At 40.4% G+C, this 21,394-nt stretch overlaps 1 protein-coding gene across 2 annotated transcripts; it reads left to right on the top strand.

Moving 5' to 3' along the window:
- The first annotated feature begins 4,481 nt into the window (after nt 1-4,481).
- LOC121313508 (T-complex protein 1 subunit eta) lies at nt 4,482-19,448 on the top strand. Of its 2 annotated transcripts, XM_041246270.1 has the most exons (12): nt 4,482-4,559; nt 6,328-6,481; nt 6,567-6,673; nt 7,820-7,945; nt 8,185-8,237; nt 11,718-11,889; nt 12,640-12,804; nt 13,050-13,238; nt 13,628-13,725; nt 14,004-14,136; nt 17,792-17,998; nt 18,379-19,448. In XM_041246270.1, exons 1-12 carry the CDS (start codon nt 4,554-4,556, stop codon nt 18,607-18,609), a joined length of 1,641 nt encoding a protein of 546 aa, XP_041102204.1. In that variant the 5' UTR covers nt 4,482-4,553; the 3' UTR covers nt 18,610-19,448. The 2 variants fall into 2 exon arrangements, with proteins under 2 accessions (XP_041102204.1, XP_041102125.1); XM_041246191.1 differs by lacking the exon at nt 4,482-4,559 and having other exon boundaries at nt 6,319-6,481.
- Nucleotides 19,449-21,394: the final 1,946 nt, after the last annotated feature.

Below are 21,394 nucleotides of genomic sequence, written 5' to 3' on the forward strand. Positions count from 1 at the left end.
CAGTAACCCTTTCAGCATGCAGGGTGTTTTAAACCCATGTTTGAAGTGAAGGAGGGTTTTTATCATATCTTGGCACCTATCTAGAGAACTGCTGATATAACTGTCAAGAAACTTGTTCTTAACATTGTTTAGCTTTTGTTATTGAGAGGATCAGACCCTGAGGGTATATGGAGGTGTCTCTCTGTTCGTACATCGATCCACCTGTATGGCATTTAAACTGGCATCATATCTGGAGACGCGCTTATGAACTTGTGATGAAACATTTCATTGCATCTGTTATTTCTTTCTAGTTGCATGACTGCTCGCATACAGCTAACACAGAAGGGGGCAGAGAGTGCATGATTTGTTTTGGCATGCAGTCAGGTAATAGTTTATTCTGAACAGCTTTTACAGAACCTCTCGAATGGAAGGGTATGAAACTTCAGGGTTTAGCGCACCAAGTTCAGAACCCTGATAAGTGGTTGCACTCCACTCTGGAATGTGGTGGGTTCACAGGCTGGGGTTCTTCAACCGAACTGTAAGCCACATGGCCTCACCTGCTGGGCGCCTGAGGGATTACACCAATATCCATTCTTACTGGCAGGAATCTGTGCTGATCCCAGAGGTGTTCTGTCAATGGGAACTGAACCACAAGTGCAGCAATAACACACTTTGTTGTACTGTCTATTTATTTATAAATGCATTTGTTTATTGAGATTCAGGGACACTAGCCAGAATAGTCATGCCCATGGACTAGACTGATTCTTTGACCTGTATTAAAGCAGCACTATTAAAGAGGAGCACTGCACTTCACACTTGCTTTCCACAAATCTGATACCGAAACAGAGCCTGAAACAAACCACTTAGAAACATTGACACTGACCTTTTCAAATGCACCATGGACATGGAGTAAAAAGAGCACTGAATCAGTGACACACAGCAAACAATGACACCTAGTGGTTAGATTATGTATCTGTGGAACAGACCTAATACATATGCAGTATTACCTCTTGTTCCATTATTTCTAACATCCTTTTAGATGGTTTAGTTTGCTTTGAATTGGGTGAAGTCCATTTTCCCTACTAGAGATTCACTCCCTGTACAGCAGGTGTTAAGATTCCACCTGACAGATAGAGAGATAGACAGACAACAGACAGACAGACAGAACTAGCCATGGTCAGAAAGATAAAGTAAATACTAATTATTAAGCACATAATCAAAATTATTAAAACAAGTAACCTGTAAGTTTTTTTTTTTTTTTTTTTTTTTTTAATTGTATTTTTTGGATAATAAATCAGGGTTGACAGATTGACTTTTTTATTACTTGTTTGGCTTTGAAAATAACAATTTGCATTCTGGCATATTTTTGTCTTTTTTGTCTTTGAAAAATTAATTACATTTGTTTTTAGTTTAAACTTGAGATTTCTTCTCAAATGTAATCATAACAGTATATCTGTTATGATACTCATCCACGACACTAGATGGCGCACTACTCCCGATGTACAACAAAACAATATCTTTACCAGTTAAAAAACATAATCTTGTTTTGTTGTTGTTGTTGTTGTTAAGCAGTGTCCTTTAAGTTTTACTGCCGTCCTGATTCAGTTCTGCTTTCTTGGGTCACATGTTTGCTCACGAAAACCACATGATACTTGATAACAATTTTAAAATGGCTTCCAAATGGAAAGGCAGTTACGACAGTGGAAGGAAATATAATAAGAGTTAGGAAGAAAAATATGTTTGGGTTTCAAAAGCGCCAGATGGCACAGAAAACACATTTTGTAAGCTGTGTAGAGAACCCACCCAGCCCAGAGCTTCTAAACTGTCGAATCATGAAAGCAGTGAAAAGCACAAAAAGAGAGCTGTTTCAAGACCTCTGCCAGTTGTGCGAGTTTCTAGGGCCAATGAAGAAGTCAGATGAGCTGAAATCGATTAGCTGTCACCATGTCCTGTCACTGCGCTACTGCGACCATCAACCACCTCGGTGCAGTTATATCAAGAAATACTAAAGGAAGTACCCTTGAAAAAAACTCCACCACGCAAATTGTACACAGCTCACATCTCCTGCACTGAAAGAGGACTTTGTTGCCGATGTCAAGGCTAAGAAGTTTTCTTTGCCCATTGATGAGTCAACAAATGTGTCCACTGACAAATGTGTGTTTCAGTGAGAAGGAATGTGAGACAGTTTCTGCTTTTGTCGATCTGCTTCCTGTTGTACAGGCAACAGGGGAAGATTCAAAGCTGAGAAAGCATGCATTGAGAGTGTTGGCCTCAAGTTGTCAGACTGGATTGATTTTGGAAGCGATGACGCATCATTCGTGATGTGAGAACTCAACTCTGTTTGGTTCAGATTTGTTGCTGAAGTCCGAATCGTATCCAGTCAAATGCATCTGTCATTCGCTAGCCCTCTGCATTCCATATGCATTTAACAACCTCCCTGCAAATCTGGGCTTGCTGCTGACTGAAAATCCTAATTGGTTCTCAAAGAGCTCAGTGCGATGAAAGTCACTTAAATCACTTTTCAAAATCATGAATCCTGATGATGATCGTAAAGGGACAGCCCTTCCTTTTGAAAAGCTCTTGTCTACAACACTGGCTGGTCAGGGGAAAAGTTATATTTAACACCCTTGTGAACTGGAAAGCGCTAAAGGCCTACTGCATGTCAACTGAACCAGCCAGGATGCTCGGCACAGGGTACGTATAATCTTGGAGATGCTTTTTGATCCACTCAATTTCCTCTATTTCCATTTGGTGTCTCCACTCACAATGAAGTTTGAAAGAGGCAACGCTGACCCTGGGGAAATGTATAAGGAGCTCTCCACACACAGTAAGTTTGTGATGAGTGGGGAAATCTTCTCCCTACATCAAGAGTAGATATTGGAGCAAAGTCTGAAGCCAAAGCCAAGAAGTATGTAGCAGTTCATCGAGATTCAGAACTTGAAGAAATCAAATTGCATTGCATGCATTTTCTTATGGAAGCCATATAACAGGTAGAAAAGCATCTCCTTAGCCAGAATGATCTCTATAAGAGACTTAGTGGCTGACACCCCAGCAAGCTCTTGAGCAAAACAGCAAGAATTCCATTAGCTCACCTTCTCTTTCCTCATCTTAGGGAACCTCACTCTGAGGTAATAGAAGGGCAGTACAGGAAGATCTTACACACAAACTGGTCAGACGAATCGGTTTTTGATGGAGCTGTACCAGACGATACAGTTACCTTCTGGTCTGGGATTCTAAAGCATGGACAAAATCCATTCAAGAAGTTGACAAACTATGCACTGGCTTGTTTGGCAACTCCTGTGAGCAACACAGTTGTGGAGAGAATCTTTTTCCAAGTCACCTCAGTTAAAACCAAGCTTTGTAATCGCATGCGATTGCTGTTGATGAATTTGCATGTGTGCATATGCACAACATTGCACTTCCAAGGTAAATGTTGCCGAAATTTTGTGGTCACCGAGCGAATGCTGGAGCTTTTCAATGCAGATCAAGTGAATGGAAAGGAGGAGCCAGAAGCACTTACCTTTCCTCCTCGGTCTTCTCTGAATATAAAGATATATATATATATTATATATTTATATATATAATTATATATATATATATATAAAATATTATATATGACGTCACATGTTTAACTTCCGTATTACACTTTTTTTTCATATGTGTTCAGGCTTATAAATATCTGTGTAAATTCTATACGTTATCTTTTATTTTCAGGACGTTTGGGCAAAAGCCCTTCTTCAGTTGTTTAAAAAGAAAAGTAAACACAGTGCTGTAAACTTGCTGTTGAAGAATTGTAATTATACAAAAATGATATAATTGTAACACTGCCATCACTCGCGGTCGTCCGTTTGCCCCTGTATAATTAGACCCAGCCATAGGATTTTGCAATTTGAGCGCAGTTACGTACTTTTAATTTACAACAACCAAATAAAACAAAACAAAAACCTAACTCCCCTTTGAAGCGCTGACTAAACCCAAGTCAGGAACCTAACTAGCGCTGGATGGCTACACCATTTACCAGCTACACGCACACAGCGACAGTCACAGTTTTCCTGGATGTCTGGTAACAATAACACACTTTAAAATAAAATGATTGTGTGTTGCAATTTTGCCTTATACCAGATTTCAAGAAGCGAACTGAATAAGCGCCTTTTACAGGCATTTTAGCGCGCTCACCCAACACTCCAACACGGCTCTCAAAACCCCGCCCGAAACACAATGAACCCCGCCCACACACAGTGAAACCCCGCCCGAAACACAATGAACCCCGCCCACCCACAGCGAAACCACGCCCGAAACACGATGAACCCCGCCCACCCACAGCGAAACCACGCCCGAAACACGATGAACCCCGCCCACCCACAGCGAAACCACGCCCGAAACACGATGAACCCCGCCCACCCACAGCGAAACCACGCCCGAAACACGATGAACCCCGCCCACCCACAGCGAAACCACGCCCGAAACACGATGAACCCCGCCCACCCACAGCGAAACCACGCCCTTTGCCAGAAGGTTCTCCGCGCTGTGCAGTGTGGGGTTTCTCAGCCGGCTTCTGCTAGAGACGAGCGAGGATGATGGTGAGTATCGGTGTGAATAGGAGTGCGTTTTTCTTCAATATCCCGTCGCCATCCGCCCTCAAACGCAGACGGGCTACACCAGAGGCACATCAGGCATTACAAACAGAGTCTTGTTTTGTTGAAAATTGCTATATTTCTTTGGGAAGGGATGAGATATGTAGAAACAATGGCCTCTTTTCCCCATGTCTCCTGTCTTGGTTGAATAGAGGGGCGCTGTCATGTCCGATCACTTGATATAGCAACGGGTTTATACAGCTAACGGCGTTAAATTAGCCTTCCGATGACTGCTAATAAATACACGGCATTGCCGCTGTTCGTGTGTCGTTGTCTGTGTAGTGTGACCCGTGCTTTCTTGCGGGTCTGTTTTTCCAAGGTTTGTGCGGTCGGCATTGTTAATGAATATAGCAGGCCTCCGTGGTGATGTGCAGTTTTGTCACAGATGTAGGTTATCCCATAAGGGTATATATATATATATATATATTATATATTTTAAGAATTTAGCGGCCGTCCGACGACACAAATTTATAAAGCGGTATATTTTATTTGAACGACAGTGCAGCTTTGGCCCACACAGCATACCGTTCAAACGACCTGCCCCTCTAGAAACATTGCGCTAGTGCCCGTTCAACTGCCGCTTGGTGATGCAGTCTTACTTACAATCAATCAGTGATTAACAGGGGCAGATCTAGCCTTGTAGCTTGACTGGTTCACTGAATTCTTCAAGATACACAGAAGGTTCCCTGTGACCCGACCTCGCCGCTACACATGTATAACACACTTTAATGAAATGCTCCTTTCAGTGCAGCTTGGAACACATTTGCTAGTACATTTAAGTAACATACTAATAGTGCAACTATAAGAAGAAATACTTAGCTCTTATTCAAATATATAAATAGCTCATGTCTGTTTTTTCCAGTCTTTCTCTAAGCTGAATCCAGCTCTGATGTACAGCTGTTTTAGTTTGTTGCGTCACAGATAATGAATCATTGCCAACTGTGACTGCTGCTTTGTGGGATTCTGGTTTCTTGCCGTTCTTTGCTTTGTAACTGCTGAACCCCAGATTTTAACGACCTGTGTGTAACCTGTCAAGTTTCTTTTCATTTTTGTACTGTGCTACAAAAGTGCACTCAATAGTACTGTATGCGCCATCAAATTCTGCAAAGACAACATTGTTTTTTTCTTTTGTTTATTTCATTTATATATACGATCTATATATATATATATATATATATATATATATATATATATATATATATATATATATATATATATATATATATATATATATATATATATATATATATTTTTTTTTTTTTTTTTTAAACAGTGTACAACATTGTACAGCTATTTTTCCTCATCTAACATTGCCCCACGATTGCTGACTGGAACATTGCTGCAGCAGGGTGATCCTGGATTCATAGCTTGATAGTTGGGGTTTTTTTTGGGGTGGGGAACATTCTTTCCCTGCAACACTCGCTGAAAAATAAATGCGTATGCATTAATAAAATAACACATTGCCATGAACACTGTCAGAAGTATGAAGCATCCCTGCAAAGTCAATCCCAGTGAGCAGGTATTCAGTAATGCTGGCCAGATTGTAAGCAAGTGCCAGTCATCGCATATGGACAGCGATAACTTTTTTTTAAGTTAGTTTTTTTTTTTTATTTAATTTTGGTCACCGTGGTGTCCTAGCAACCCCACACAAGTCTGATGGTTTGGGTTGCCTGTGTTTTTTTTGACATGTAGTGTTTGTGCTGTTATGTTACAGCCCACACAGATTATCCTGTTGAAAGAGGGGACTGACTCCTCCCAAGGTGTCCCCCAGCTTGTCAGCAACATCAATGCCTGTCAGGTGATCGCTGAGGCCGTCCGCACCACCCTGGGCCCACGAGGCATGGACAAGCTCATGGTGGACAGCAGAGGTGAGCGACTCCTCTGGCGCTCTTTAAAGTCTCATGATTCTCATCTCCAGTCCTCCAATAAACTCCCTTCTTTGCTTGCTCTTAGGTAAAGCTACAATCTCGAATGATGGTGCCACCATCCTGAAGCTTCTGGATGTTGTTCACCCAGCTGCTAAAACTCTAGTGGACATTGCAAAGTCCCAGGATGCAGAGGTGAGTGCCAGCTAAAGGAGCACAGCTTCTGTTCCTCCCAGGGACCCCTATCCTACCTGTCACAGGTGTGACGATGCACTTAATATAATCTAGACCATGATAATTGTGTGCTACAACCACCTGAAATGTCACATTAAAATTAGCCGTACTGTTTAATTGATCTTTAACTTTATAGAAAATATAGTATAAGGTGCTGTGTATGGTCCTGATGACTTACATGGTGTGAGTAATACAGTATAATGATCATTAGTGATGACTAAGACAAAAATGAAGTATGATGGAGGCAGTTTGTAATCTTACCGACTACTGTTAATACTCATTCAGTTTGGTGCCCTGCAAGTCTCTGTATGTGTTTATAGGGCTGTCACTCAATTAAAAATGTTCAGTTAATTTATGGGCATTAGTTGATTCATCTGTGCGCATTTTTAACAAAGGTAACGATTTATAAAAAATAAAAAATATGCCTGTTGGAATTTGGTGTTTTAAAACCATTTTTATTATTTTAATTTTTGTAAATGTTACCTTTCTGTCCTATTACCCTAATAAAACAGATTTAAGGGCCTGATAACTCGGTCATGTAAAACCCTAAGAGCCAGAGCAGCAGTTAAACGTACTGTGTAACCACTCTGGGGTGGTAACCCCTGACAGCAAAATTATTAGCAATGCACAAACACAAAACACTCTGAGGTTTATAACTACATCGACAGTTTGTAATTCGGGATAAATACCCACGCTGGATTTAACACAGCGCTCCACCGCTCTGATTACAATACACACAAGTAACTTTGCAGACACACGTTTGGCAATCATTTAAATCAACGTAGATCAACATTCCAGTTCCAAATACAGATGTACATCTGTGGCACACCAACAGCAATCCTTGCACAAAACAAGACAACAAGTAAAACCATAGTGTCCTCCCACTTCTAAGGATAGAGCACACATGCTTCAAATCAGCAATTCAGCACTTCCCTAAATAGCAAATTGTAAAACCTATTAATCTGCGATCAAGTCTGTAGTTGATTCATCTGTTAATCGGAACAGCCCTATTTTTTATGTATCACATAAGATTTCTTTTTTTTGTTTATATGAAGTCATGGTAGTAATTTGAGCGTCTGCTTGATATTCCATTGCTTTCCTCCTCAGGTCGGTGATGGTACCACATCTGTGACCCTGTTGGCTGCCGAGTTCCTGAAACAGCTGAAGCCATATGTGGAGGAGGGGCTACACCCCCAGACCATCATCCGCGCTTTCCGTACAGCCACACAGCTGGTGAGCCGGTTACAGTGTTTGTTTTTCTAGTTCCAGACAAAGGGTAACTAGCTGCTTGGTAAAGTTCTGACAGCACTAACCAGTACTTTCAGTAAATACTGCTGTATATATGTGTGTGTGTGTAATGATTTAGACAGATGGGTAGATAGGTGTCAATTTTATTATTTTGTGAACTAGCTACAGTAGATTTTGTTCAGGTAAGTTTGTGTCTGAGATTGACACTTTGTTTCTTTTCACAGGCTGTGAAAAAGATCAATGAAATTGCTGTTGCTGTGAAAAAGGGTGATAAGAAGTAAGTACTTGTGTTATTAACTCTTTCAACTCATGATGTAAAAATGAATGTGCATACAGGGCACCAGTTAATATATTCTTACTGCTGAAATTGCTATAAAATACAATTTGAGATATATATATATATATATATATATATATATATATATATATATATATATAATATATATATATATATGTTGTGTATGTCTATATATATATATATATACACACACACACACACACACACACACACACACAGTACCAGTCAAAAGTTTGAGTACACCTGCTTCAAACCAGGTTTTTCATGATTATCTATGCTTTTAATTGTATAAACTTGTCTATAAACACTTAATATTTCATTATATGATGTGTACTTATATAAACTGATAATCACAAGTAAATTGCATTCAAAAATTTAATTTCACCCAAAGCAAGGGGATTTCAGTCTGAAGCCCAAGTCAGTTAAGTCTGAAATGTGTATAACACAGTGTTGGAACACTGGCCTAAGTATAAAAGTGTCTTTGTTAGATGTTCTCTGAGTTAACTAGCATGTTACCTAATTAACCTTTTGTCACCAATGATTGTTAACAGATGAGGGTCCATGATTACCTATAAATATAGGTAGCATAGGCACAAGTTTGTCATTCCTGAATGTAAGGGAGCAGAAAATGGCAAAATACGCTCAGTTAAGCAAAGAATTACTGTAATTACTTTAAGAAATGAAGGTCAATGTTTAAGTCAAATCGCAAGAACTTTGCAAGTGTCTGTAACCGCTGTGGTGAAGACCATCAAACGATTTGAAGAAACTGGCACTCATGAGGACCGAACAAGGTCAGACAGGCCAAGAGTGACCTCAGAATCAGAGAACAAGTTCATTCGAGTCACAAGTCTGCGAAACCGGCGATTAACTGCCCCTGAAATACAAGCTCAGCTAAATGCTACTAGAAGTACAGATGTTTCAACATTAACTGTTCAGAGGAGATTGTGTGAATCTGGCCTAACTGGAAGAATTGCTGCAAATAAACCATTGTTAAGAGTGCAGAATAAGAGGAAGAGACTTGCCTGGGCCAAAAAACACAAACTGGTCGTTTGAGGAGTGGAAGTCGGTCTTATGGACCAATGAGTCAAAATTTGAAATATTTGGGTCCAACCACCGAGTATTTGTAAGACGCAGAGAGGGTGAGCGCATGAGTTCTGCATGTGTGGTTCCCACTGTCAGGCATGGAGGAGGCAGTGTCATGGTCTGGCGTTGCTTTGCTGGTGACATAGTTGGTGATCGTTACCAAGTCCATGGCAAGCTCAACCAGCATGGCTATCATAGCATACTTCAGAGGCATGCCATTCCATCAGGATTACAGCTAGTTGGGCAGTCCTTCATTCTTCAGCAAGATAATGACCTGAAACACCTCAAAGTTGTGCAAGAACTGTCTGGTGAAGAAGGAAAGTGAAGGACAACTCAATCTAATAACCTGGCCTGCCCAGTCTCCAGACCTCAGTCCCATAGAACTTGTATGGGACTAACTGGACAGAGTCAAAGCAAAGCTACCCACAAGTGCCCTACATCTCTGGGAATTGCTGCAGAAGAGCTGGGAAGACATGCCGGGTGATTTCCAGCTGAAGCTTGTTAACCAAATGCCTCGTGTTTGTGAAGCTCATATTAAGGTGGCTATTTTGAGGAATCCAAGATTGAGACAATTTTCAATTTTCTTGAACACTGCTTATGTTTTGTTTTGTATATTGTAGCATGTGTTTTCATTTTCAAGTATTTACAGAAATGTATATGATGTAGAACATAGTCAATTATGAAAAAAACCTAGTTTCCAGTAAGTGTACTCAAACTTTTGACTGGTAATAACTTTTGACTGGTAATATGTGTATACACATACGTGTGTGTGTGTGTGTGTGTGTGTATATATATATATATGTATAATACGCTAACGCTTGACAAGTGTTAAGTCAGTGTTAAACAGGCTTTTTTGCCTGGCTTGCCTACATCCAATGTTCTTGAAATGCACGTTGGTGTGAATCAGATTTACATATTAACCCTTAGCGGTCCATTTTTATAGCGCCTGTCAGATGCGTCGGGTCCAATTTATTTTCACACAGGCTGTTTTTAAAGTGTTGCCCCCCCCCCACTAAAACTGAAAGGCACTGCTTATCAAAAGAACTCTCAGTACTACCTCTCCAGCCAAGCCCCACTCATTGTTTGCTGTATTTTTCACATACCTCTTCATAGTCATGCATACTGATAAATCCTCTCCTAATCACTTGTTTTATTACCAAACTCCTCAATAATGCGATCCAAGTCATTATTTTATTACTGTAACATCTAAAAGCTCTGCAAATGTCTGTGATATTCTTTGAGCGCTGGATGCGGAAGCAGCTCTCTTCTTTGTTTGTGTCCGTGTTATCTCTGTGGTGCAGGGCCTTTTTATATTGCTCAGGTCCGCCCCTTTTTTTCGGTTGCTATCGTTCTCACTCGGCCATTGAGAGGTTTTCTGTGCTTTTTCCGGAGAAAAACCGACTAGAGACCTGTCTCTTTGATGTGGGACAGGGTCGAACATCAGACTGGAAAGGGAAAATTATAATGACAGACCTGGTCCGACGTAGGACCACGAAGGGTTAAATGTAAGGACCCTAATTAATCATGCAGTAGTTGTTCAGCAGAGTTCTACAGTAAATGTTCAGTGTTAAGTTGTTGCCAGTTTTAGCCTTATTTTCAGCTAATGTTAACCGATCCCCTGCTTGAGTGCCCCTGTAATGACTGCACACAGCAGCTTTTGCTTGTTGTGAAACAGCTTCCAGAGCACGGCGCTGGCTAATTTTAAATTTGTAAACTAATGGATATAGCAAGTGTTGAAAAGGAAGCCACTTTGGTAACATTGAAATAAGAAAGCTAATTTTAACTTTAAGACATACCAAATGCTAAGCAGAATAATGTAATAACTAATAAGAAAACAGTGTGGAAGTTTTTTTTTTTTTTTTTTTAACTGGACTGCAGTTCAGTGTAAAACATCTACTGTTGACTTTCAGTGAATGGATGGAGTAACAAACATTTGCACTGACCACTCAAAGCACAACCAGATGTGTTCCTTGTTTTGAGTTATTTGCAGGTTATTGAATAAACAACATAATTTGAATGAAGAAATCACCTATTGAACGTTGTTTGTACACTTGGTGAACCCGGTCGGCTCCTCCAAAGAGTAAACTTAAACTTTAGCAGCTTATACGTTATGCTGTCTGCTTGTAGTATACACACACACACACACACACACGTTTGCCTTTTATTTATTCTTTATTTTGGGTATTTGAATACACAGAAATGTAGGGCTACTGATTTTCCATTCTGGGGAATAGCAAGTTCAGTTTTTTCCCACTGTAGCAATTTATTGATAATTTAAGGATGGTATATGAACTTAAATATAATGTTGATAGTGAAAATAAGTAAGTGTAATAAATATTACCACAAGTCGTCTTTCCATCCCTGCTGTGTCCTCAGGGAGCAGAAGAGCCTGCTGGTGAAGTGTGCTTCCACAGCCCTTAACTCCAAGCTGATTGCTGTGCAGAAGGAGTTCTTCTCCATGATGGTGGTGGATGCAGTGATGATGCTAGATGATCTGTTGCCTCTTAAAATGATTGGCATGAAGAAAGTCCAGGGAGGTGCCCTTGAGGTGAGTTTAAGCTGGGGTTGGGATATTTAACAAACCATACCATAGGTTTTCAGACGAAGTGCCTGGCGGTGATTTACAATGTGATGGATTTTATCTTTTTGCTGTTTGAAAATATATTTTGAAATTCAAAAATGTATCAATATACAGGATGATTAGAAAGTAAGTTTACCACATCAACGCACCGTGCATTACATTGCTGTAGCACCTAGTGTATGTGCCGCAAATCAACAGAATGCCTCTTCTGTGTATTCTGTGCAGTGACTAACAATAATGAAGGAAGGGTAGGAAACCTAGTCTTAGGTAAAGGGAGGGGCGCTCCAGCAAACTTTGAATGCTATAGAAACCCTGTCTACAGGATATATGTTGTAACATTTAGCAGTCTCACAACTCTTTTTAGCTTGTGAAAATTAACCAAATCCTAAGAGGATTTACTTCTGCTTTTATTAGAAATTGCTTACATATATGCATTTATCAAGGCTCTGACCCTTGGTAAAATGGGATGGTAAAATTTAACTGCTTAAAAGTTTTGCCACAGTCCCTAATAACTTGACTGTCAGGAGCTGAGTGGAGTCATACTTCATTGTAGCCTACGTTACTGATGGTATAAAATATGTGTTTGTGAAGCCTTGTGGCTGTCTTTGCATTAAGAAAAGTGATGCTGCTTATCACTTATTGGGTACCCAGTTGGTTTCTGTGGCGTGCGCTTCGTGTCCAGCAGTGTTTGTTTTAACTTGTCTGTTCTGTAACCAGGACTCCCAGCTGGTGGCGGGCGTTGCTTTCAAGAAGACCTTCTCCTACGCTGGGTTTGAGATGCAGCCGAAGAAGTACGAGAACCCCAAGATCGCCCTCCTGAATGTGGAGCTTGAGCTTAAGGCTGAGAAGGAGAACGCTGAAGTGAGAGTGAAGTCTGTAGAGGTGAGTGACAACTCAGGTTAGACAAGGATATAATTGCTTATATAGAACCATGATTTCCACCGTTCATGTTACACAGAGGTACGGGGGGGGGCAATCCCTCCTTCCCTCCCTCCTTTTGTCCCTGGGTCCCCAAGGGACACAATAAGGAACACTGGTTTAGACCTAGTGTTATTTGCAACCCTTATTCAATGTACAGTTAGAATATGTAACAAAGTACCCTGAGCTCTGTTTTTAACCTACATTAGGATTACCAAGCAATTGTGGATGCAGAGTGGAATATTCTCTATGACAAGCTGGAGAAAATCTACAAATCCGGAGCCAAAGTTGTGCTGTCCAAGCTTCCCATTGGAGATGTGGCCACCCAGTTCTTTGCTGACAGGGACCTGTTCTGTGCTGGCAGAGTCCAGGAGGAGGACCTCAAGAGGACCATGATGGTATGTCGTGTATCATCCTACCAGGAATTCGTGGCTTTCAGCTGATGCCTCTGCCAAGAACTACTGAATTAAATGTTTGTGATTGCTGCATGGAAATGACTTATTTTCTAGTAGTTTCAGGTGTTATTAGGATTTTGATTAGCCACAGTGTATATGTAACAGCCTCAGGTGTGTGTCTTCAGTTTTTGGTAAAACCAGGAATGCTATGCAATGGGAGTCTCATTTCTGTCCCTGTTCTGTACTTGGTGCTGTGGTTTTTGAAAGTTCTCCGGATGCGTTATTGCGAAGACCAAACCATGCTGTTTGTGATTACCCACAATCCTCTATTAAAACTTGTTTAAACTTGTTGTATATTTCTGAGCTGTGCCTGGTTCACTTCTCTGTTTCAGGCTTGTGGTGGTTCCATCCAGACCAGTGTGGGGGCTCTCACAGATGACGTGCTGGGACAGTGCGCTCTCTTTGAGGAGGTCCAGGTTGGAGGGGAAAGGTGCTTTCATCTGTTACTATTGTATTGATTAATACATAATGCATATTGTATTTTCTTTTCTGTTTTCTGTAGCTTGTTTAGTTCTCCAGGGTTTATTTTCACTTTGAGGGAGAAGCCTTCTATCATGCCATGACACAGTAGATACATGTATTTAAACAACAATTGGGTGCTTTGGTTTATGAATCCTGTTTTAGTTGAGAGAACTTTGGAAGCTTCTATGGAATGTGATCTGTGTAAGATATGAATGGTGTCAGTCTGGTGTTTCTTTTTCCCTTTAGGTATAACTTTTTCAAAGGCTGCCCTAAGGCCAAGACATGCACCATTATCCTGAGAGGAGGGGCTGAGCAGTTTATGGAGGAGACAGAGCGGTCGCTGCACGATGCCATCATGATCGTCAGGAGAGCCATCAAGGTCAGTCTTTTGAGGGTTAATGCTGGGTGGGGGGAGTGGGGACCTCCAACAGGGTTTTCAGAATGTGCCGGAGACCGGCATGATCCACCTACTTATTAAATATTAACCTCTTCAACTCCAGATGCAAAAATGAGTGTTCACTCCAGACACCAGAATTTGAAATTTATTATAATCGATATCTGTACTGCTGAAATTGGTATAAAATAATATTGGAAAAAAGTCAGTACATTTCTACTGTTTTTATTAACCCTTTAGTGAACTAGCCATATTCAATAAGGCAAAAGACAGTTATCTTTTACATTTTTTTTATATGAACAAAAGCTAATACATAAGAGTTCATATTTGCTAGAAATGACAAATACCTTGCACTTACCGCCTCACCAGATTTTAAAAAATGTGATATTTTAAAAAATTGCAAATGAAAAATAACTGTGTGATATGTAAGATATAATATAAAAAACAGGACCAACACAGCAGCTCAAGTCTAAGTTTGACAGCGAAAAGTAAACAAACCAGATTATGCACGCACTCATAGTGATCATTCTAAAATGCCTCGCTTACACTGCCCAGCTTGTGTAGTGATTTTTATATATACTGAGCACAAAAAAAGTATCACTTATATTTGGATAAAATTCACTAAATGTGATTGAAAAATCACAAACTGCGTTAGAGCAGGTGCAGTGACTTTTTATTGTGCTGATTTAACAATTTACATTTTTCTGTCAAGTTATAGGGGGACGGGGGATACTGTGAAAGTCACAGGCTAGTAGCGTGTGTGGCCAGCATTGGAAGCAATACAAGCAGTACATCTGCGACGCATGCTTTGCATCAGGTTTCGGATGTTGTCTTGTGGAATCCTGGCCCATTCCTCTTGTAGTGCCTGGATAAGCATCTGCCTGTTCATTGGTCTCCGAGCCCTAGAAGCCACACATCTCCTAGTTGGTGGCCTGTCATTGGCAAAGTGTGTCTGGTTATACAGTCTCGCCTGGTTTGAAATTACTGGCTGTGAGCACCCAAGACGGCGAGCCACAGTACGCTGCCCTAGTCCACCCTCCAACATGCCAAGGTGCTGCTCTCTAGACAGACATGGCATATTGGTGTTTTTCTGTGATTCTTTATTGCTTTTATTTAGGCTTACAATTCAACAGCTGAAATCACTCCATATCCAGTGTACAATCAACTGTCCCATTTAATTAGGTGATTAAGTGCATGTGCTTCAGTCAGTCACTCAAGCGTGTCACGGTCAAGGATGAATGATAATGATTAAAAAGAAACCAAAAACATTTTGTCAATGTCTATCATTTTATATACTTTTTTTTTTTTTTAAATAAATGTTAAACGATTTATATACAGAACAGAAATATTCTAGTTTATGTAAAGTATGTACAAAATTACGTGCACAATATAAGAAAAAAACTTATTTTTCATTTTCATGCACAGGAATTTGTTTACACCCATCAAAATAACATACGTCACATTTGGTAAAACATCTTGCCATTTCAGTCCAAACACCTTTCCATTTGTATTTGGTTTGCTTGTGAAGTACTCACATGCCCGTTTGTTGGGCATTTATATAAGAATGTGATTACCTTCTTGGGTTAAAAAAAAAAAAAAAAAAAAAAAAAAAGACAAAGAACTCCATATGGAAGAATCTGCATATGGATCAGTAACAAACACCCAGCCCCGTGGTGCTCTCGGTTCCTCGTCTGCATGTGGATCAGTAACAAACACCCAGCCCCGTGCTGCTCTCGGTTCCTCGTCTGCGTGTGGATCAGTAACAAATACCCAGCCCCGTGCTGCTCTCGGTTCCTCGTCTGCGTGTGGATCAGTAACAAACACCCAGCCCCGTGCTGCTCTCGGTTCCTCGTCTGTGTGTGGATCAGTAACAAACACCCAGCCCCGTGCTGCTCTCGGTTCCTCGTCTGCGTGTGGATCAGTAACAAACACCCAGCCCCGTGCTGCTCTCGGTTCCTCGTCTGCGTGTGGATCAGTAACAAACACCCAGCCCCGTGCTGCTCTCGGTTCCTCTTCTTCATCATTATCGGTAAATAACTCAGCATTACTATCGCTGTTTTCGTAGTCTCCGAACACAGCTCAAATTCTTCATCGCTCCCGTTCTCACATCCATGTACGCTGCCATATTTTCTTTGCAATCAGATACCATTATAAAATAACAAGCAAAACTGCAAAAATAATCAAATGAAATACTGTATATACTTTAGGTTATTGTTTCCTGCGATATCTCCAACTCTTGTCACTGTCTTCAGATAGGGATTTTTGCACGGCACGCAGTTGGAGAAGTCACCTGATTTTCGATCTATCCTTCCTGACTTCAAAACACATCACATTCATAACACTGCCTCAGGACATGTATAGAAAGAGATCAGATTGGGGGGGAACCCCTAGACGAGGTGGCAAACCTTTCCGTACACAGGCACGGCATGGTACTGCAAGTACTCTTTCATTTGACATGCATCCTGGAGCTGAAGTGGTTCGCAGTCGCCTTGGATAAAGGCAGCAGCTAGATAGTGTCATCAAGTTACCTATTATTGTATGCAACAAGAGAGCAATAAAATTGAGGAATGCTTAGTTATTTTTGAATAGCTTTAGTATCAAGATATTAAATGCAATACAAAGGATAATCTCTGAAAGACAATGTTTAAACTGTTTATATATGGATGTTAACTGCATTCTTCCATCGTTCAACTATCTGTGCACAACTTCTTTAGAATGCAGACTCTGCTTACATTCCACTTTGTTTATAACTTTAAAAGGTCATTTAGTGGGGTTGTCCCTAAATTTTGCACGCTGCTCTGTATAACTTGTATGATTTAAAGCAGTCAAGAAATATTATAAATTGAGTGAAAAGAATATTTTGCATCAGTGTTTCAGCGATTCTTTGCATATACCAGTTATTTTTCATCGTCTTGTGTTAGAGGCATTCGTGCTCCAAATATCTATTTGTCGTCTTGTTGCTCTTGCCTTGCTGTGAGCGCTGCTGAAATAAAGCTCCTTCACTGCACTAATGGAGTACTTTGTCAGACTTAACACACAGACCACTACTAGTCTAGCACGTACTTAAACCATGCAAAAATATGCCTAAATGCACCGTTTAAATCCATTTTTTTGTTTTTTCAAAATGTTCACACATTCTCCCTTCTCGCCACTATGCACCTCTGATATGGGTGTCCCTTACTACCTTGTATGTGCCATTATACTTTTAAAACGAATTGAAAACCCTGCTTCAATGTTGGGAGTGCATAAACAGGTTTATTCAGATCAATCTCTTCACAGGTGAGGGTCTTTTGATGTGGATTGGACTAATTTACCACAAGTGAAGAAACCGCTGCTTGGATTTGTTACTGTTTTCTTATTTACCCATTAGATTCTACTTGGGTAGTTGATTTAGTGTGTAAACATTTAAAGGTTTTCCCCAGGCGTCAAGCATATAGAATTCTTCGTAAACATTTAACCATAGTCAGATAGGCATGTTGAACATAGGTCAGCTGTAGGGTTTATGCAGTAGGATATACATGTTATGTTTTCAGTCTTTTGACAAAAAAAGCAATAGCTCTCTTCCCATGATGATTAATCTGAAAGTTTAGGAAATTAAAGGGAATCCAGCATCCCTAATGGAAAGTATCTCTGCTTCCAGAATGATTCTGTTGTGGCAGGAGGTGGTGCTATTGAGATGGAGCTGTCCAAGTACCTGCGGGACTATTCCAGGACCATCCCAGGCAAGCAGCAGCTGCTGATCGGTGCCTACGCCAAAGCACTGGAGATCATCCCTCGCCAGCTCTGTGACAACGCTGGCTTCGATGCCACCAACATCCTCAACAAGCTGCGGGCCAAGCACGCCCAGGTAGGCTCTCGGAGTGGGAGTGGTGAAGCCTGGCCGCTTTCTCCATGGTTTAAATACTAACCCTCCGTAACATGGTGCAAGCAATACAGTAGCCATCTCCTTGTCCATTTTTATTTAATTCATTCTGTGTTTGTAATGATTTAGTGACAGAAGTAATGGTTAAAACAAGTTATCTTGGATGACTGGCTGGGGAGAAGTTGCCGTGTGTGGTTCACTTGTGTGACTGTGCCAATCGAAATTTTTCTCAGTCCTTGCTTGTTGCGTCACAAGACAGACTGAAGTATGAACAAACTTAAGAACTTTGGGTGTGCAGGTTTTTCATCATTAAGTGCTAAAGTCACAGTGGTAACACTGTATTCATGATTTCCTCCCCTCCACAGGGCGGTATGTGGTATGGTGTGGATGTGAACAACGAAGACATCGCTGACAACTATGAAGCCTGTGTCTGGGAGCCGTCCATTGTCAGAATCAACGCTCTCACTGCAGCCTCGGAGGCTGCCTGCCTCATCCTGTCTGTCGATGAAACCATCAAGAACCCGCGCTCCACTATGGACGGGCCCCCCGGAGGGCAAGGCAGAGGCAGAGGCCGCGGCAGGCCGCACGCCCACTAGAGGGTGCGTGTCGGCTGTTTCAGACAGTCGCAGGACGAGCCCGTAGAGTAGTTCTCGGGACAGTCTGGAAGGCATGTTGCCCTCGTGCACCCCCCCACTCTCCCCCGCACTTCCGAGGCAGTCATGTGACTGCCACTGTTTTTGGCACTGTTTAGATGCATTGACATGCAAGCCTTAAAATAAATTTGTCTTCAGTTATTTTGGTTTCTGTATTTTGGATTTTAGCACATGTTAAAAGGTTTACTGTAGGGTTAATATATGAAAATGTTAACTAAAATAAACCCTTTAAAATAAACACTTTTTTTTTTTTTTTTTTTTTATCATTATGCCCTGTTAATTGCCCTATTGACCAAAGCAAGTTATTGTGGAGCAGTCTTTGTGACTCGCAGGGCTAGCTGGCTCACACTGGACCGTTTTCTATAGCAGTTTCTGTTGCTGTAGTTGTACCGTTCTGGGACAGCATGTTCATCAGGTGGATGTGGAGGTTTTCCTCTTCTAGCATATTCCATCTTTACAGCTTTAGATTCAGCAACTGCACCATTTGTGGTAATTACGTGGTGTTTGTGGATCGTCTGCTCATCCACTGGCTGAATTGCAGATTTGTGAACTGGATGCCCAGTCTTGGATACCCAGTCTTGCCTTGCTGTCTTTATACAAGTCTAAATAGACTGTCCCTCAAACAAACCAACCATCATAACCACTCTTGCAGTTTCGGGGGGGGGTATTTCTGTGGATGTTCTGCTGGTCACTTGGGTGTTTTGCCGTGAGCCACTTCTGTTTTTGTAACTATTTATTTTTTGTTTTGCAAAAATGACAAGTAAACCCCAGTTGACAAAAGATTCCATGTTGTGTCTTGTTTTGCAGCGTTCCACCGGATTGTTTAAATGTTTAATAGCACTGCTCAGCAGTTGTTCATGTCAGGGCTGTTATCCTAAGAGATTCAACCCTTTGGACGGGTAAACTATTGGTTTGTAAGGATGTATGCAAGTATTGTTTCATTTATAGAAGCAACAAAGGGCTGATTGTAACTCAGTGTTAATATACAGATAGAATAACCCATCCAGTTTAGCAGGATTCCGTGGTCAATACCTGCTCTTCATACACAATTCAACATGGAAATACAAAAGTATGGATCGTTGACAGAGCAAAAACATTGCAACTGAACTATAAAAAACGTAACTTTAATGTCACACAAAACAGGAAATTGTTAATCAATTTTTAAATTAAATTAATGTTTTTCAGAGAGGTGGTACACGTGTTATGATTAGGCATTAGTTAATAAATGCTTTTACTATTACAACTCTAAATAGCATGGCTATTTTGGTCAGTTTGCCTTTTTAAAAAGGACATTCATTTAGGTGTTTTCACAAAAGAACTTGAACATTGTAATTTCTAAGTTAGTCCTGCAGTTATTTATTTTACCATTAGATGGTACCCTACACTGGATTCATGGTGCGTGGAATAGAAAGATTTAGTAATATTGGAGCAGTTTCTCTCAACCCAGCTGTTAAACAGTTGCAGAGTTCAAGTTAATTATAAAATGTTATATCTAACTTGAAATATGCAACTGTTTAAGAGCTGAAAACAATTAAAAGGTCTAATTCAGCAAATTATCAGTTCTATTCAGGGTCTAGCTCAGTAATTGAGAGCTTGGTTGGAATGAAAACCAGCAGACAGTGGGTCCTCTGGACCAGGGTTGAAAAACACTGTTCTAGAGGATAGTCAAATTATAAAACCAAACCTCCGATCCATGTCTTTTGACACTAAGCCGAGGGGAAAACTAGAAAGTGACATAAAGGCAATAAAATTATAGGTTCTGTAAACTTCTCGGTGAAGCAGGCTTCTCATAGCTTCATTTATTATGCCAAGAGGTAGATACATCCCCTCTTGACCAATCACAGTTTAATCTTCCTCTCATTGTGGCTTTAGTGTTATTGTTTTTAACTTTTTCCTTATTGCATTTAAACAGACATTTTTAAAAGCAGCTGTACTCGGATTTGTGCCTGCAAGGTCACAGTTGTGGCAGCTGATAGAATATAGAATGCTGCAATGCTGCTATAATAGAGTAACAAAGGTCACTACACTCCTAGTCTCTGCTTTGAATCTTCTTTTTAAACAGCAAGCATAGCAAGAAGACATGTTCACACAAGTTTATTAAGTTTAAATTCTTCTCTAGAGGTACAAACATGGCATTACAGTACAAAATATGTTGTGTACATAAAAACTGTAAATAAATTAACATCCACAGTTATGCAACGTCGAAGCCAGTATGGGGTACGTAGAGTAACATTTTTTAAAACTGTTTCAATGAAGTGTTTAAACGAAGAAACTTGAAACTTTTTATCACACACTACCCCATGCAGTGTTTATCATCTCAAGCCATTTTTTTCCTGCTAGAGTTCTGAAGTGGCGTTGCTTGTTGTTGAATTTCTTTGTTTGACGGCTCGTGCCGGGGTCGTGCTCTCTTGCTGGTGTTAATCATTCAATCAATCAATCAGTCTTTATTTTATATAGCCCCTTTCATAGTGGAACACCATTACAAAGTGCTTTACAAGATACATTAAATACAAGAAAGTCCATAATACTTTAAATAGAGAAATGCATAATACATGATATACAGTGGAATGTGCATAATGCATGAAATGGTACACTAAATACAGTGGAAAGTTCATAACACATGAAATAGTACATTAAATACAGTGGAAAGTGCATAATGCATGAAATGGTACACTAAATACAGTGGAAAGTGCATAACACATGAAATAGTATATTAAATACAGTGGAA

Source organism: Polyodon spathula, chromosome 1 (assembly GCF_017654505.1).
Source record: "Polyodon spathula isolate WHYD16114869_AA chromosome 1, ASM1765450v1, whole genome shotgun sequence".
NCBI classification, from domain to species: Eukaryota; Metazoa; Chordata; class Actinopteri; order Acipenseriformes; family Polyodontidae; genus Polyodon; species Polyodon spathula.

Excerpts from the sequence above, each read along its gene's own strand:
- LOC121313508 (XM_041246191.1), top strand. The coding sequence starts at position 6,319 with ATGTTACAGCCCACACAGATTATCCTGTTGAAAGAGGGGACTGACTCC. Across the intron at positions 6,674-7,819 it reads CAAAGTCCCAGGATGCAGAG|GTCGGTGATGGTACCACATC; the intron begins GTGAGTGCCAGC and ends TTTCCTCCTCAG. Across the intron at positions 7,946-8,184 it reads TCCGTACAGCCACACAGCTG|GCTGTGAAAAAGATCAATGA; the intron begins GTGAGCCGGTTA and ends TTCTTTTCACAG.